This window comes from Neolamprologus brichardi, chromosome 12 (assembly GCF_056152115.1).
Source record: "Neolamprologus brichardi isolate AB-2024 chromosome 12, ASM5615211v1, whole genome shotgun sequence".
Classification (NCBI taxonomy): Eukaryota; Metazoa; Chordata; class Actinopteri; order Cichliformes; family Cichlidae; genus Neolamprologus; species Neolamprologus brichardi.
In genome coordinates, this window is record NC_142115.1 from 27,614,011 (window position 1) to 27,629,375 (window position 15,365).

General features: G+C 39.9%; 3 protein-coding genes across 3 annotated transcripts; 2 read left to right on the forward strand and 1 right to left on the reverse strand.

Moving 5' to 3' along the window:
• Positions 1-69: 69 nt before the first annotated feature.
• On the forward strand, positions 70-2,538 carry c12h22orf39 (chromosome 12 C22orf39 homolog). The gene is made up of 3 exons (XM_087849267.1): positions 70-435; positions 1,617-1,784; positions 1,877-2,538. The coding sequence occupies exons 1-3, from the start codon at positions 403-405 to the stop codon at positions 2,006-2,008; spliced, it is 333 nt and encodes a 110-aa protein (XP_087705393.1). The 5' UTR covers positions 70-402; the 3' UTR covers positions 2,009-2,538.
• Positions 2,519-6,887, reverse strand: mrpl40 (mitochondrial ribosomal protein L40). The gene is made up of 5 exons (XM_087849266.1): positions 6,699-6,887; positions 4,463-4,546; positions 4,127-4,282; positions 3,060-3,141; positions 2,519-2,943 (listed from the first exon to the last, which is right to left on the reverse strand). The coding sequence occupies exons 1-5, from the start codon at positions 6,758-6,760 to the stop codon at positions 2,716-2,718; spliced, it is 612 nt and encodes a 203-aa protein (XP_087705392.1). The 5' UTR covers positions 6,761-6,887; the 3' UTR covers positions 2,519-2,715.
• Positions 6,888-7,071: 184 nt separating this feature from the next.
• acaa2 (acetyl-CoA acyltransferase 2) lies at positions 7,072-15,029 on the forward strand. Its single transcript, XM_006789941.3, has 10 exons — positions 7,072-7,227; positions 10,364-10,530; positions 10,626-10,754; positions 11,911-12,027; positions 12,121-12,268; positions 12,377-12,552; positions 12,814-12,943; positions 13,038-13,108; positions 13,776-13,930; positions 14,029-15,029. Exons 1-10 carry the CDS (start codon positions 7,212-7,214, stop codon positions 14,108-14,110), a joined length of 1,191 nt encoding a protein of 396 aa, XP_006790004.2. The 5' UTR covers positions 7,072-7,211; the 3' UTR covers positions 14,111-15,029.
• The last annotated feature ends 336 nt before the right edge of the window (positions 15,030-15,365 follow it).

Below are 15,365 nucleotides of genomic sequence, written 5' to 3' on the forward strand. Positions count from 1 at the left end.
CTGTGACATCACCTGAGTCGAGTATTTATATATGAAGAAGATGATCAGTGGATAAAGTATTGGAATTGGTGAGTTTACATAATGGGTAGAATAAAGAATGATTGAGCTCTCAATCAGCAATAGTACCTACAAATTCAGAGTTGAGAAAACCAACATTTCAATTGTTTCAGAAAAAATATTGTTCCAAATAATTTATACTTTTCGTTCCATTAAAAGCAGAATATCTTTAAACAAACTGTAAATTCACAATGACGTTCTTCAGCCATGCACACATTTTTTTCGTTTTGATGCGTTGCGGCCTCGTGTATTTTCAAAGTAAGTGATACAGAAATGTGTCAAGGGCTTTTGTTGTGAAAACTAAAACCGGAAGGAGTACAGTTGCTAAAGCTGTCGCAGCTAGCGATGGACAGGGCTGTGGGAGAAATCGCATGGAGGGTAATTAAACCAGATATTACGTTATTAATTTCGTTACTGATAACTTTTCCGTAGTTAATTTGATTTTCCTTGTTTATGAGAAGACTGAAAATAATCAAAGTCAAATCCTGATGACATAGGTCGCAAGGTGATTAGCTTTAGATGCTAAACCGCAAATGTACCCTTCTGTCTGTACCATCTAGCAAAGTCAGACAAAGAAGATCCGAGGAGGCGACGTATATTTCTTTTGATTCACGAAATGCACTAATATCTGGGCTTGCTGATCAAATTTAAAAACAGCATGTGTGTAGTTGGAAAGTCAAATCAGCTACTGACCAAACTGAGGATCAGCCCATTCTTAATACGACCGCAGTGAGGCGCTGTTTAAATGGTGAACACTTCAGAGACTCAGGTTAAAACTCACCGGCCATTATATTGGGAACGTCATGCTTGTACTGGGTTGGACTCTCTTTGCCTTCGGACCTGCATTAATACTTCGTGGCTCAGATTCAACAAGGTGTTGAAAACATTCATTAGAGATTTCCAGTTTGGCACGACAGCATCACAGTTGCTGCTGACAGAGATGTGAGACGAACATCAATAAACTGCTCACCATAGTAGCCACATGTCGCTGCAGAAATTTGAACTCATCAGATCAGGCAGTGTTTTTCCAGTGTTCTTTTGCCCAGTGTAGGTGAACCTGTTCAAACTCTATTCTCAGTTTTCTGTTCTTGGGGAGCGGCACTCAGTGTGGTCTTCTGTTGCTTCAAGGTTTGACATGCCGTGAATTTAGAGATGGTCTTCTGCATATCTTGGTGGTACTTTTGATAGTCACTGTTGATTTCCTGTCATTTCGAATCAGTGTGGCTATTCTCCTTTGACGTCAACAAGGTATGTTTGCTTAGAGAACTGCCCCTTACTGTGTATTTCCTCTTTTTCAGTTGCTGCCAGTTGATTGGCTGATTATTTTATTAGTAACAAGTAGTTAGACAGTAGCCAACAAAGTGTATGTTGAGTTTTCACTATTAAATGAAATTGTATTTTCAGCCTAGGGTGAAGGACAAAGGTTGATCCTCAGTTGCTCTTGCATTACTTTCATCCTTTGGAGGGGAGAGAATGAAGACCTCAACTGATGTCAGTCACCAGAATCCCAACAGAAGTTTAAAATTTTATTCAGATTTTTGTTTGCTTTGTCGCCACAGCCGCCGCGGGCATGTGAAGACTACTGGAGCGAGTTTAGACACTGCAAAAGTTTTAAAAACTGGTTTCACCACTACTACACTTACGGTACCATGCCGTCCTGCCAGCAGTGGAAAGAGGACTACCATAACTGCAGAGAGTGGGAGAAACACAGAGGCACCGAGGCTAAGGTAGAACAGCAAGAAATTAAAATTTTAAAGTCCTAAACGGGTGACCTCTGTGATCCCCTCCAGGATATAAATACACTCACTCTGTCTTGCAGGAGGCGTTGCGGAAAAGTGAGAAAATCAGAGTGGCAGAGCAAAGAAACTTCATTCCAGTGTGGCAGCTGAGGCAAGAGCCTCCTAGAGACTGGCACGTGCCACTGAACCAGGAGAAGCCTCAGGACTCCTGAACATCGAGTTTTGACAACATGCTGTGTTTCAGTTTAAGAGCCTGGACATTCTCGTGATCACGAGATGTCATCAGTTGTATTCAGAGAACTGCTGTATGTAAAATTATATGTACAGTATCTCTAACAATGCTGGCAGCAGCTAGTGCTCAGCGATAAGGATTAGCTGTTTTATCAGTGAATATGATCCGTTTCCAGACAGGCTGGTGTGTCATAGGTACTAATTCTGCAAAGCTTGTGTTAACTTAAGCACAAAGACTGACTGCGCTCAGAGAAAATTAGTTCTATATTATCCTTATTTTGACAGGATATATATTCCACCCAGGTAATCAGTGATCTGCTTCATTCTCTTTGAAAAAGCTGAAGAGCCAGGTCTTTGCTGTATTTGTCAGCTGCTCAGCATATGAATGAGATGTTTAATCTTACTGAAAAATCGACATGACAGAATCCAGAGTTGTGTAGCAGTTTTCGTCCTTATAACATGACATGTTCAAAAATATTCTGAAAACTGGATCAATAAAAATATGTATATTTTTATTTGATTTATTTCATTATTATAGACAGAAATATGAATGTGACACAAACTCACTGTAACTCTCACACAATGAATGACAATGAAGGAATAAAGACACAGTCTGCTTAAAAGCTGCATTTTTGCTTAGTGAATAACATTCAGACACACTAAACTACACACAGCTATTCCTCATTTATCACTGCGTGTAAACTTTAGTGATATCGTTGTATTTCCCATCAGGGGCGTCATAATTGGGTATTGCTGGCGTATATGCGGGACCTTCGTGAACAAAGGGAATAAGAAGCGGGTCAGGCTTCAGCGCTGCCCGGTACAGCTCCTCGGACTCCAGCTTCAGCTCCTCCAGTGCCTCCCTCTGTGCTTCCAAAGCCAGTTCAACAGCTTCCACTTCAGCCATGTGCTGCTTCTGCAAGAACAGCAAACAGATACAACCCACTAAGTGCATGAGATGTAGAGCCGGGGTCAGATGTAACATTTTCCATAAAAGCTTTAGTGACGCAGGTGCGATAGGTAAGTGGTAACCTGTTTGTATCGACACCACTCCTTCAGCAGCAGGGCTCGACCCTCACTTTCTTCAAATGACAGCCTTGGAGCAGTGCGTTCCCTTTGACAGAGAATTATGAACATCAATTTAAAGGACTTAAAAGCCCTATATCCAAGAAAGGTATTCAAATGAGCAATTTAAAAGTTTCAAAGCTGTTTTAATATCCCAGAGCTTCACTGCAAAAGACTGATAAAACCAACAAGACATCAGATAACAATCACGTCTCAGAACTTCAGCCACCTTTTGCAAAGGCAATTTCTCTGCGAAAATGAGCTGTGGCTGAGGTGGTCGAGCTGGTCATCTAGCAAAGCAGGCAAAGAAGTCAGTGATTCCTCCTGCCAGCAAAATGTTATTGGCAAATTGCCCCTAATGCACCTATCGGAGTGTGTACGAATGTTGAAAAATGCTTCGGGGTAGATAAAACTGCGTCTGATGGGTTAAATGAGACTTGTAGAATTGTAGTATAGTAGTATTTACATTATCTTGACATAAATAATGTTTGTGTTAACACTCCTGGGGCATTATTGTCAAATCCATTCTTGACCAGTGAGATGTCATAAATAATAAAAATTCAAAAAAAGTACACAAGTGCTTTTGACTTTCTTTTTTTTCCATTTGTTTGTGTGATCCAACAAAGCTGATTTTAACACATGATATTAAAATAGTTCTTAACTCTGATGTGGAAAACAGAGTTGACATCAGCTCAGATTTTCTCCATTGGCTGTGGAGGACAGCATTCTCAAAGGATGCCGTGGGCTGAGCCACGACACATTAATTTTACACCTTGGACTTATAGAGCTGCTTGATCTGTTGCCTGTTTTTTTAGGAATAAAAACACATTTCTTTTCCCATCCATTGGTCTTAAAAAAATGCCTCTGCATGCTTCTGATGATCCATACCTGCCCAGTAGCTTTAGTTTATTTGCTGACAAGAAGAAATTTGAATGTGTGTTATCACACTGAGCACTATACATTTATGTTTCAATACAAATTTGACCTCATTATTTCAAACGACATTTATGCACATAGACTGAAATGAGCTCCACCTTGTTTCATCCAAGCATTTGGTTGGAGTGATGAAGTCCTCTATGGGGATAAGCTCTGGTGGAACCTTCTCCAGTTTCTTCAGCTTCTTTTTCAGACGCTCTCTCAACATCTGTTCCCTTCTCGGGTCCACTTTCTTCTTCTTTTTTGGCTCAGCTCTTGAATAACACAGATCAAACCTCTATGTTAATATATTCAGCCATAAGATAGAGCTTGCTGAGAAATACTGTTAGCACCACGAACCATCATAACATTGGTGGACTAAGTTGTTCAATTTAAAATATTGATGAAATGACAATTGTCATGACTTGGTTTGTGAGCCTGAGCCTGAATCATACCTCAGTGGAGCAGATGTCTTCAGGGTCATCACTGGTGCAAACCAAGGACTCTGTACAAGATGGTGATGTTCTCCCAACAGAGAGCTGCAAAATAGAGTACAGGTCATTTCTCAAGTTCTCATTTCTCTCAAGTTTGTATATTCTTTGAAGAAGACAGTCTTAAGAGTGCTACTTTTTTTTTTACTCCCAGTAAAAATCTTAACATCTTCATCTCTGCCACTTCGGCTCAGTCGCCTGTCTTTTTATTGTGCCACCCTCTAACTACCATCTTGTAAACTTTCCCTTTCACTTCTGTCACAAACCACCCCTGATGCTCATCGCCACTCTGCCTGCACTGTCTTCTTTATCTCTTTTGTGCACTGTCATTTGCTTTGGATGTTTAACCCCAGGTATTTAACCATCCACCGTCACAATTTTTGGCTCCTTTCAGCATCACGAGCACAGCTGTCTGCCTCTCACGTGTTCTGTCTTGCTTTTGACTTTCATTTCTCATCTATCAAAGCATACATTCACCTCTCCAGGCTCTCTTTCACCTGCTCTCTACTTTTGGTACAGATCACAATATTGTCTGCAAATATTATGGTCCACAGAGACTACTCACTGATCTAATCTGTCCATCTTCATTGCAAACAAGAAGGGGCACAGAGCAGATCCCTGATGTTGATCCAGGTCGAACCCATCTGTCACTCCTACCGCACACTTCACCACTGCTTCTCTGTCCTCATGCATGCCCTGCACTAGTGATGTGCGATACCACTGATTTCCTTTCCGATCCAATACCAAGTAATATTCAGGGTGGTATCGACGATACTGATCCGATACCGATACTTTGTACAAAAACTTATTTTATTTATTGTATCTCAAATTATAGCGTAATAATGATTACAGGACATCAGAGTACTTGTTTCCAACAATGACGGCAGCTGCTTAGTTTTAATAGTACTCTTATTTCTCTTTCTGAGTCGCAAAAAAACTTTTAACATATTTTCAGGTGAGAATGTAGCTGTGTAAACTTCAAATATCTGAGCCGACCGACACATCGTCTTCAAATCCCCGAGGTCTTTCACTACTCGGGTTAAACATGATATATAAGTCACTTAGATAACTTAAAAATGTTATTGTTTGGCTTTTTCAGTGTTTTATTTGTTCGTGAGTAAATCAGTTTGGCTGAGATTAAAGTTATTAGATTAGATTAAATTAAATTTAACTTTATTAATCCCTCGGGAGGGTTCCTCCGGGGTTTTCACACAGCTGAATAAACGTCAAACAGAAAACTGATTAAACAGAAGTGTGAGACGGTCGAGAGTTTACGCCAGTGCCCGGTTATATTTTAAATAGCAAGGAGCAGACGGCAGAGTTTCACTCCACCGAGGGAGCTCGTGACCTACTACCCGGCTTTCTCGACCACGAAGGCCGGGTCCTCAGGTGGAAGCAGCCTCTGAATTTGGACACCCCCGCTGTTTCCGGACATTTAACGTATTTCATCCGATAAATAAACACTATAAAATGTATTTATCCCCCCAACAGCCTTTTTGAATGTCTTCCTAGTGTGGCCACAACACCTCACGTTTTTGCCACATGTATCGCAAACCACGTCTCAGTTTTTGTGGAGGTAAAATAGGTTCGCACATGACTCCAATTACGCTCAGCCATTGTTGTGAGTGCGCACGCCAAGGGGCTGCGAGACAGCCTATTTCGCAAATGACTATGAAAGGCGGAAGAGGAAATAGTTCCTTTGAATGTAGACAATCCGAATGTTATAGTTTCTTTCCACTGTGTTCCTGTTAATGATAAACAACAAATTTACCCTAATTTACTAAAATATCGATATTTTAATGTGAGAATCGATTCTAGAACATAAATGATTGGTATCAGAGGAATCGATATTTCAGGATCGATCCGCACATCACTACCCTGCACTACCCTCATACTTCTCTTGCCACCCCATCATATGCTTTATCTAGATGCACAAGTGCACAGTTCAACTCCTTCTGACCTTCTCTATACTTCTCCATCAACAGTCTCAAAGCAAACATCGCATCTGTACTCTTTCTCAGCATGAAACCATACTCTCAACAACTACATCCCTCTGTAGTCACAACAGCTCTGCTCATCACCCTTGTTACTGAAAATCGCTATAAGCACACTTCTTCTCCATTAAAGCACCGAATAACCTTAGCTATATTAGCTCAACGCAGCTAACGCGCTTCGTTCACATCGTACATCAATCACTCACCTCGACGGCATGGCCTGCCGCGATAAAACCCTGCAAAGACATCGCGAAAGAGCCAAAGACATGTTTTAATTACGTGTCTGTTTCCTCCTTTAACTCAGTTTTGGATCCAGGACAACAAAAATTCACATGTCGTCCCCTGGAGTGACAGCCCCCCCACACACGTCGCTGAAAGATGACGTTTGGAACAAGCGGCCGCAAACTTCAACGTGCGCACTTTCGCTTATTTAAAAATCCTGGAAATAAAATCAAAGACAGATATTGGATATATTATAATCCGTTAATATATTAATTAATAAAACAATAAGATAAACAGTAAAAAAAATTAGTAACATTGCGTTGTGTAGATATTTATGTGTAAATATTTTGTTGAATCTTCATGCAGGAGTAAAACGCTACCGGGCTGCAGTATTTGGGGGAAAGGTCGCAGTGGTCTGGGGCTTTTATATCCTCCACGCAGCGAGATATCAGCTTAAAACTTTGCTCCGGTCATCGCTGGATTGTTGAGTCTGCGCCATGGCACTTCTCAGAGGTAAACAAACACCATTCATTTCATTTCAGCAGTAAGACAGCTGGGACGGGATTTTCTGATGGGGCGTTTGAAAGTATCTGGGTCACACTGCTGTGCAATAGCGCTTTAAAATCGACCTTTTTATTCATTTTATATGCAACGAAGTCTCGTTTCCACATAATTTCAATGCAATGTAGGCGAAAGGTGACAAGATGGTGGCAGTATTATTTAAACAGCTGCTCCTTCCTGCTACTCAACTCAAAGCTGTAAACATTTATTTGAACATTTAATCAGAAACCTTTTACAACTTTGAGGACACCAGTTTGCTTTTGTTATGCCCACACCTTTTTTGGTTTAGAAAATTACAGCTTTCAGCTGTAATATTCATGTGTGCGAATATTACAGCTATAAGTATATGCTATAGCATATGCTGTGATGCATTTACTTAAGCGAAGGTGAAACCGTGCTTTAAATGTGTTTTAATTATATGTTTAATAGATTACAAATATACATTGTATGTGCCTCATACATTAGTTAATTTGCATTATTTTGTTTCCGGATTTTGCTATTCATATTTTTCCATATTATGTGTTTATATATGATTGAGGACAGAACATCAAACAAGTTGGGTAACAGTATTTAATTTGAGTTTTTCCTCATATGGTAATTACATCATGAATATGGAGTAAATGTTTAAAGAAATTATCTATAAGAACTTTGGATTACTGGTCATTGAGCCATGTTATATGCATCATATCAGCAGCTCCCAACATTTCCCCCCCTCCCCATCTTACATGCACAGCCATTCAATCACTCCCTTGAGTAATTATTCCATTTAAACACCAAGTAATTATCCACAAAAGTATTGATAACCAAAGAGTTTCAACAGCTTGTCACTACTGTTGTCTAATGAATCACTTATGCAGTCCTCTTTAATACTTTCTGCTGCAAATTCATTATGTTTAGTTTATGTTTAACTTTTCGGCTTAAACCTATCAATTTAAAAAATGTAAACAAAACGACCAGTCAGAAAAGCTTTATAGTGGATTTATAAATAAATACAGTTTTATTGATTCACAAATCTCTGCGCTCTTCTGTGAGTTTGGTCCAGTGCCCCCGTTCAGAGTGGAGGGAACATATTACTCAACATTAAACAGACTCCAGCTGTATGCGTCAGGTGTTACTATAATATTTGCAAACTCGATTCCAGGTCAAAGCATCCTGCGTTTCCTGACACGTAGCAGACATTAGTCGATAGTTCAGTGTCCCTCTAAAACTGAAAAAGGTCCCTCAGTTCAGCATTTCAAAATAGAGATCATTCCTATTAAGGTACTGTGAACTTTAAACCAATTTTTTTTCCTCTCAAAAATCTTGTTGTGACTTTCAGATCAATTTTTGGCAGATTATCAATCAGGCCCCAAATGCAGAAACAGGGAATTAAAAAAAAGAAAAACAAAGAATTGCCAAAGTAGCTCCTGAAAACCTACTTCAGATTAGAGGACATATATGAAAGGAAATGGCATCACTATTCCTGGAAGATTTCTCAGATCCCTGTGTGCAGATGGGTCTAAATTCCGAGTTTTCAGTTTATTCCAAATTTGAATTCTGTTTAAATTTACTCTTTACTTGCTCTCAGACTGTTAAAACCTCACCCGGGCTCCAGCTGTAGTAAGTAAATATTAGCTTGAATTAATGTTTCAGAGACAGTTTTAGATTTTCTTTCAGCTGCTGCTTCAGAGGCATTTAGTCTGAGAGCAAGTTTAAATGAAAGAAACAGAATTCAAACGTAGGCTTTCTCTAGATACAAATTTGAAATACACTTAGCAAGTAGGCGACAAATAGGCGAACTGTTTTAGAATCATTCACTACTATAAAACAAATGTTCTACTAGCAAGAATAAGTTACCAGCAGCCAACATGAAGAAATAACAAAGTTGCATCTAATAATCTATATTTCTCACTGATCCACATGGAAATGGATCACATCTTGGAGAAGCTCACAGCTCTCCAACGGGAGATTGAGAGACCAGTGTTGGACTGTTAGAACAGCTTTGAAATTTGTATGAGTTGTTCGCACTAAAGTAAAAACCACCATCACTTCATGCGGATACCCCTTTGGCGCCATCTGCGGTCTCAAGGCTGGAGCTGAACAACAACACCCTGATAACGGCTATGTTTAGACTGTTCTTCCCATTCTATGCAAGGCCACCTGGGTTGGCTGGTAGACTGTTTACTTAGCCTAGCAGGGCGAAGGACACTGTCTCAGCTGAACTCTGGACATGCACACATATACATATACACTGATATGCTCACACTCATCCCCCCCTCCCTTTCCAAACGCCTTTGATGCTTGTTCCCTCCTCGGGAACACGGCAGGTCTGAGCCTGCGCTGAAATGGTAGCGCTGGGCAGGATGGCTGCTGTGTTTGCTTCGGATTGCTCCTCACCCCCCACCCGACCCTGTGGCTTGTCACGTGTTCCATAATGTTGTGCTGTGGACATTTATGTGCTTTTATGTGCAGAGGAGTTTTTTTGTTTCCTGTTCTCATGCTGTCCTCCCAGGAGCCCAGCATGAATAGAGGTCTCTTTTTTTCCTCTTGTACTTTCCCATTGTAGTGTATATTTCAGTGGGTTTTTTTCTGTAACGCTACCGATCTCTGACCTGTATCCCCATGTGATGTCTGTGTTGTGTGTGTAAGGTCAGGGGGGTCCCATTTCACTGCAGGGCAACCTGCACGTGGCGAATAAAGCCTTGATTGATTGATTGAAACAGAAGGACCATGTTTCAGGAATGATGAGCAGCAAATAGAAACACAGGGAAGACCATGGCTACATGTACTCATCATAAAACTAAACATCAGAAAATACAAATAACAAAACTATACACAGCAATGAAGCAATAAATCAAAGTCACTGTCAGGAAATAAAAAACAGAAACACTATAGGAGAAAACCTAAACAGGAACATTAACTTGAATACATCAACAAAGAATTGAAAACAAGGAATCAGACACAGCTCTATTTCAACACCCTGTAAATCATGTCGCTTTAGTGCTAATTATCCCTTCACAAATCTTCTCTCTCTGTTCCCTGCTACAATCTGGCTGTAGCTCAGTGGTGGGTGGTGTTAACTCCAAACTAAAGTGCTCTTTTTTCCTAGGTGTATTTATTGTAGCTGCCAAGCGCACTCCATTTGGTACCTATGGTGGAGTACTGAAGGATCACAGTGCAACAGACTTGGCTGAACATGCAGCCAAAGCTGCCCTCGCTGCAGGGGGTGTGGTCCCAGAGCTTGTAAACAGCATCATCATGGGAAATGTCATGCAGGTACTGATCACACATACAACACTGAAAGGATTCATTATAAATGATCTGACTACTGTATCTTACATTTTGTTTCTGATCCACTTCCCTACGTTCAGAGCTCAGCTGATGCACCCTACATTGCTCGTCATGTGGGTCTGAGGTGTGGTGTACCCATCCCAGTGCCCGCTCTCACTGTGAACAGACTGTGTGGATCTGGTTTCCAGTCCATCATTAATGGCGCTCAGGTAAGCACTAAACTAACGTAAATAAATCTATCAGACCCATAAAAGAGAAATTAGCCAAAGCAGAAAACGGTGTATTGAATGTTTTCCTATCAACATACAAACAAGGAAATTGATTTTAAAAAGTAATAATAGTGACACTACGAAGACATACGGGAAAGTGAAGCCAAAATAGTATCTGCAGAAGAATGGAAAGGTCAGAGTGGAAAACTGCAGTTTCACGTATGTGGACGGAATTTGGGTGGAAAAATGCAAAGTTTTTTTAATTACAGAAAGACATTAAGGTGTAGGAACAAATTGTTGGAGGGTTTGTGGATCATCAGTAGCTTATCATTACCATTTCCTTTGGGAATGTCCAGAACTTCAAAACTATTTTGGAGTGAAATCCATAAATATTTGAGTGCTGGTTGATGTGGTGAGTTGGTGGGATCCTCAGTACAGCACATTCAAACTAAGGAAGAGAAATACTTAATGAGAGTACTACTTTTTGCAGGGAAAAGAAGCTCTGCAGCTTCTCTGTAAGGAGAAGAGTGAGTGAGTAAGATAAAGCAAAATGTAAGAGGTGGTTTCACATCAGCCCGGTTTTATGATAACTCCAGCAATCTATAAGTTTCTTACTAGGAGTAGAGATAAGTGAGGTTGGAGGGTGGGGCACTGGTTGTGGACAGGCAGGTAACGCGAGTTGGAAAGGAATCCTTGTGGTGAATGCTTGTTTGAGGGTAGCAGGTGAGCAAGCTTAGGGAAGCCCCTTAAATACCAGCCACTGATGAGACTAATGAGCCACTGGTGTGCTTAGTGAGCAGCAGGAACCCGTGCTCTACCCATAGGGCACAGCCTGCATAACCCATCCAAGACCAGAGAAAGACAGAAATGACCCAAACAAAACAACCCAGTGCTGCACTATGACAACTGTAATTCATTGGATGAATTATTTGCCGATTTATTTTCATTCTGTACTGTATCTTCCCAAATAAAAAAGAAGATTACAAGTTTCTGATGTTTTCCTGTCATGTATGTTAGGGGAAAGTAACCAAACTGATATTTTTAAGACAGCAATATGTGCAAAACCCACAAAACTATCAGTAAAATGATCATTATGTATCTTACCCTTTTTCTGCTGCTCCAAAAACAAAAAGCCTGTTCCCCTTTGTGTTTGTAGGAGATTTGTCTCAGAGATTCAGAGGTGGTCCTGTGTGGAGGTTCAGAGAGTATGAGCCAGGCTCCCTATGCTGTCCGTAACATACGATTTGGTACAAAGTTTGGCGTCGATCTAAAGGTTGGTAGATCAGATCTGTGAACACTTGATATAAATGTACATCACCATAACTACAATGATTTGGTATTAAACCTGCCTTCATCTGCCTACCAGCTAGAGGATACTTTGTGGGCGGGGCTGACTGACCTGCATATTAAAACCCCGATGGGCATCACAGCAGAAAACCTGGCAGAGAAATACCAGATCCCCCGAGAGGACTGTGACAACTACGCACATCAGACTCAACAAAAGTGGAAGGCAGGTAAGGCAGACCCTGTTTTTTGATATCTTTTCATGGTCTGCCTTTTAATTCACCCTCATACTCAGTTACTGTTTTAAACTCTAAGCTTTTACTGCTTTCTGTTTACAGCTCATGAGGGTGGTTATTTCACAGCAGAAATTGCTCCCATTGAGGTGAAAGCTAAGAAAGGCAAAGTGCCCATGACTCATGATGAGCACCCTCGGCCTCAGACCACTCTGGAACAGATGGCCAAACTACCTCCTGTCTTTAAGAAGGGAGGAACCGTTACTGCTGCTAACGCTTCAGTGAGTTTATGCTAGAGTTGCCGACTGTTCTCAAAAATCTGACATGATCGGGTTTTCTTAGTCTAAGTCAGACGGTCCGTGGTCACTGGGAAAAACAGACCACCTTTTTTTTATGCATTAGAGTCCCTTATTGCTATTGTGTGATATCACTCCAGGATGTTTTTGTACACTCACACTTAAAATACATTTAAATATAGTTCATTATAAATTTTATCCAAACTCCTCCTCTTTCCTGATTGTACCGATTATTTCTATCCCCAGGGTGTATCTGATGGTGCTGCTGCTTTGGTGATTTCAAGTGAGGATGCTCTGAAAGAACACAAGCTCACTCCTCTGGCCAGAATTGTGGCCTATCACGTGTCAGGCTGTGACCCAAGCATTATGGGAATAGGTTAGCAACACTGCTCTCTTAAAGGTATAATCTGGGCACTTTTGGATTAAAAGTAATGATTACCTAACCTTTCTTTTTACTTTATTTATTTTAGGTCCTGTTCCAGCAATCACGGGAGCACTTAAGAAAGCTGGTCTAACTCTCAAAGACATGGATCTTGCGGAGGTTTGTTCCCATACAGGGAAACAAATACTTGCTTTTTTGTCATATACAAAGCAGTAATGCAACAACTTAAAAATACTCCATTATAATTAATTAAGGAAACTGAAAATAATATGTTGGTAAAAGTGCACACAGCTGTTTTTGCCTGCTTCCTTATTGACAAGAGGTCACCAGCACATGTTTGATTTGTGTCCTTCCTGCTGCAGCCACAAAGAGATCTGTGTCTCTTCCTGGGTTTGAACCAGAATCTTTCATTTGTTAGGCAAATATATAAACCACTATTATGAGTAAAATTTACATAAAAACAGTTAGGCTCGTATGTATTTGGGCAGTCACATATTCTTTGTAGTTTTGCCTTTGTACAATGGATTTGAAATCAAACCATTAAGTTGTGATTAAATGTTGACATTAGATATTGAGCTATAAAACCCCGCATAATCCCACACTTTCAGAGGCTTGAAATTCATTGGACAAACTAACATCATTTAAACTAATTATTATTTTTTAATACTCAAATATTACTTTAATCATTTAATATTAATATTTTTTAATACTTGAATACTTGAAAGTTGCTTTTTTAAAATATAACGTAGCAACCAGCCTGTTGTGATTCATGGTGTTTGTGATTTATTTAGGAAGTGAATACTTGTGTTTTTGTTGTTTTGCACAGGTCAATGAGGCTTTTGCTCCTCAGTATCTGGCTGTTTCCAAGGCTCTAGGACTCGACCCGGAGAAAAGCAATGTTAACGGTGGAGCTATTGCCATCGGACATCCTCTCGGTGCTTCTGGAGCTCGCATCACTGCTCACCTGGTGCATGAGCTCAGGTAGCGTAGTCATTTAATGGTGCACGCTATCTTATATAATGAGAAGTGTTCTGCACATTATTTAAAGTGACTTTGAATAATTTTTTACTTTCTGACAGGCGGCGAGGAGGCAAGTATGCCATCGGGTCTGCCTGTATTGGCGGTGGTCAGGGTATCGCCATCATCATTGAAAAATGCTGAGAGAAGAACCTGGCAGCTGTTAGGTTTCCTGCAGAAGAATGACCTACACTCAATCACACAGTCCGCTAATTCTAAATAAAATGCAAATGATACATTGTAAAAGGGATATTTTTCCACATTTTCACATCAGAACATGTGCGCTAAATGTTTAATTTTTGAGTTGGCTTGGAAGTCCAGTAAAGACTGAGTGCTAATTGCTCACTGACATGCCTGTTCCTGTTTCACAAAAGTGCAAAAGACTTTTCAAGCACGTGCCTAAAATGATGGTACAGTGTGTAGCATATAATAACAGTGAAGTTTGTGGTAGGACAGAGTGAGACTTGATGGAACTGGAATTTGCCTTAATAGCAGAGAGATTGAGAACATGTTAAGTTTTAATGCTAGAAAATTACCTGTGATGGCTCCAACAAAAACTGATTTTGTACTTCTGTGTCAGAGAATCTCAAATTAAAAAAAAGACAGAAAAAATATTTGTTTTCATGATCAGTCTTTTATTGCAGCTGCAACTTTTTTTCAAACCCATTTTCCAGCTCTTGAATAAAATATTCTATATGATTTTTTTGGTTAGTTGGTGTCAAGGGCAATGTTCCCTCTAATTTTTCATGTGTCTGAGTGAACACACAAACTCCCTGAGCGGTCCCTTGGACCACTGTGAGCAACAGCAGACGTGTGCACTGTGGTCACGCCAGCATCAAATACATCCAAGTCACATGGTTTATTAAAATAATCAAATTACAGCATTTACATTTAAGTTAGACTACTTTTAATTAACTGCTTTAGCCCACTTACAGTGAAAATTTAAAAAAAAAAATCGTGTTCATGACCTGTGTAGTATGTTAACACTATTGGAAGTAAAAATAACTTGGACTCCAATTTTGAAAACGTGTTTTAAAAAAAAAAATCAAAAAAAGAAGTTGTACAGCTTTGTTTTTTTTTTGTTTTTATAAAGCTCTGACTGGTATTATGAGTCTGTGGTCTGGGAGAGAGTCCTGTAACTCTCTGTCTGCAAAATACAGTATATAATGGCCAATGTTGGGCAATTAATTATATAGTTACTTCTTCAAAAAAGTAACTGAGTTTTGCAAAAAACAAAGCTTTTTGCAGCTGTTTACCTAAATATGCAGCCAAGGCAGTTTTTTAAATAAACATTTCACGCTATTTACAGAACAATCAGCTGTTCTGCATCAAATTTGATACCACACAAATTATTTGTGCCACTCCAAAAAGTAATTTCTGTCCACTATGAGATAAAGGA

What these genes read in the sequence shown, in the direction of transcription:
- c12h22orf39 (XM_087849267.1), top strand. Translation starts at nt 403, where the DNA reads ATGGACAGGGCTGTGGGAGAAATCGCATGGAGG. An exon ending in TGGGAGAAATCGCATGGAGG is followed by an intron (nt 436 to 1,616) that starts GTAATTAAACCA and finishes TTGTCGCCACAG; the next exon opens with CCGCCGCGGGCATGTGAAGA. An exon ending in ACAGAGGCACCGAGGCTAAG is followed by an intron (nt 1,785 to 1,876) that starts GTAGAACAGCAA and finishes TCTGTCTTGCAG; the next exon opens with GAGGCGTTGCGGAAAAGTGA.
- mrpl40 (XM_087849266.1), bottom strand. Translation starts at nt 6,760, where the DNA reads ATGTCTTTGGCTCTTTCGCGATGTCTTTGCAGGGTTTTATCGCGGCAG. An exon ending in AAATGCTTGGATGAAACAAG is followed by an intron (nt 3,142 to 4,126) that starts GTGGAGCTCATT and finishes TCTCTGTCAAAG; the next exon opens with GGAACGCACTGCTCCAAGGC. An exon ending in AGTGGTGTCGATACAAACAG is followed by an intron (nt 2,944 to 3,059) that starts GTTACCACTTAC and finishes CTGTTCTTGCAG; the next exon opens with AAGCAGCACATGGCTGAAGT.
- acaa2 (XM_006789941.3), top strand. An exon ending in AGTTTGGCGTCGATCTAAAG is followed by an intron (nt 12,028 to 12,120) that starts GTTGGTAGATCA and finishes TCTGCCTACCAG; the next exon opens with CTAGAGGATACTTTGTGGGC. An exon ending in TCAACAAAAGTGGAAGGCAG is followed by an intron (nt 12,269 to 12,376) that starts GTAAGGCAGACC and finishes TTCTGTTTACAG; the next exon opens with CTCATGAGGGTGGTTATTTC.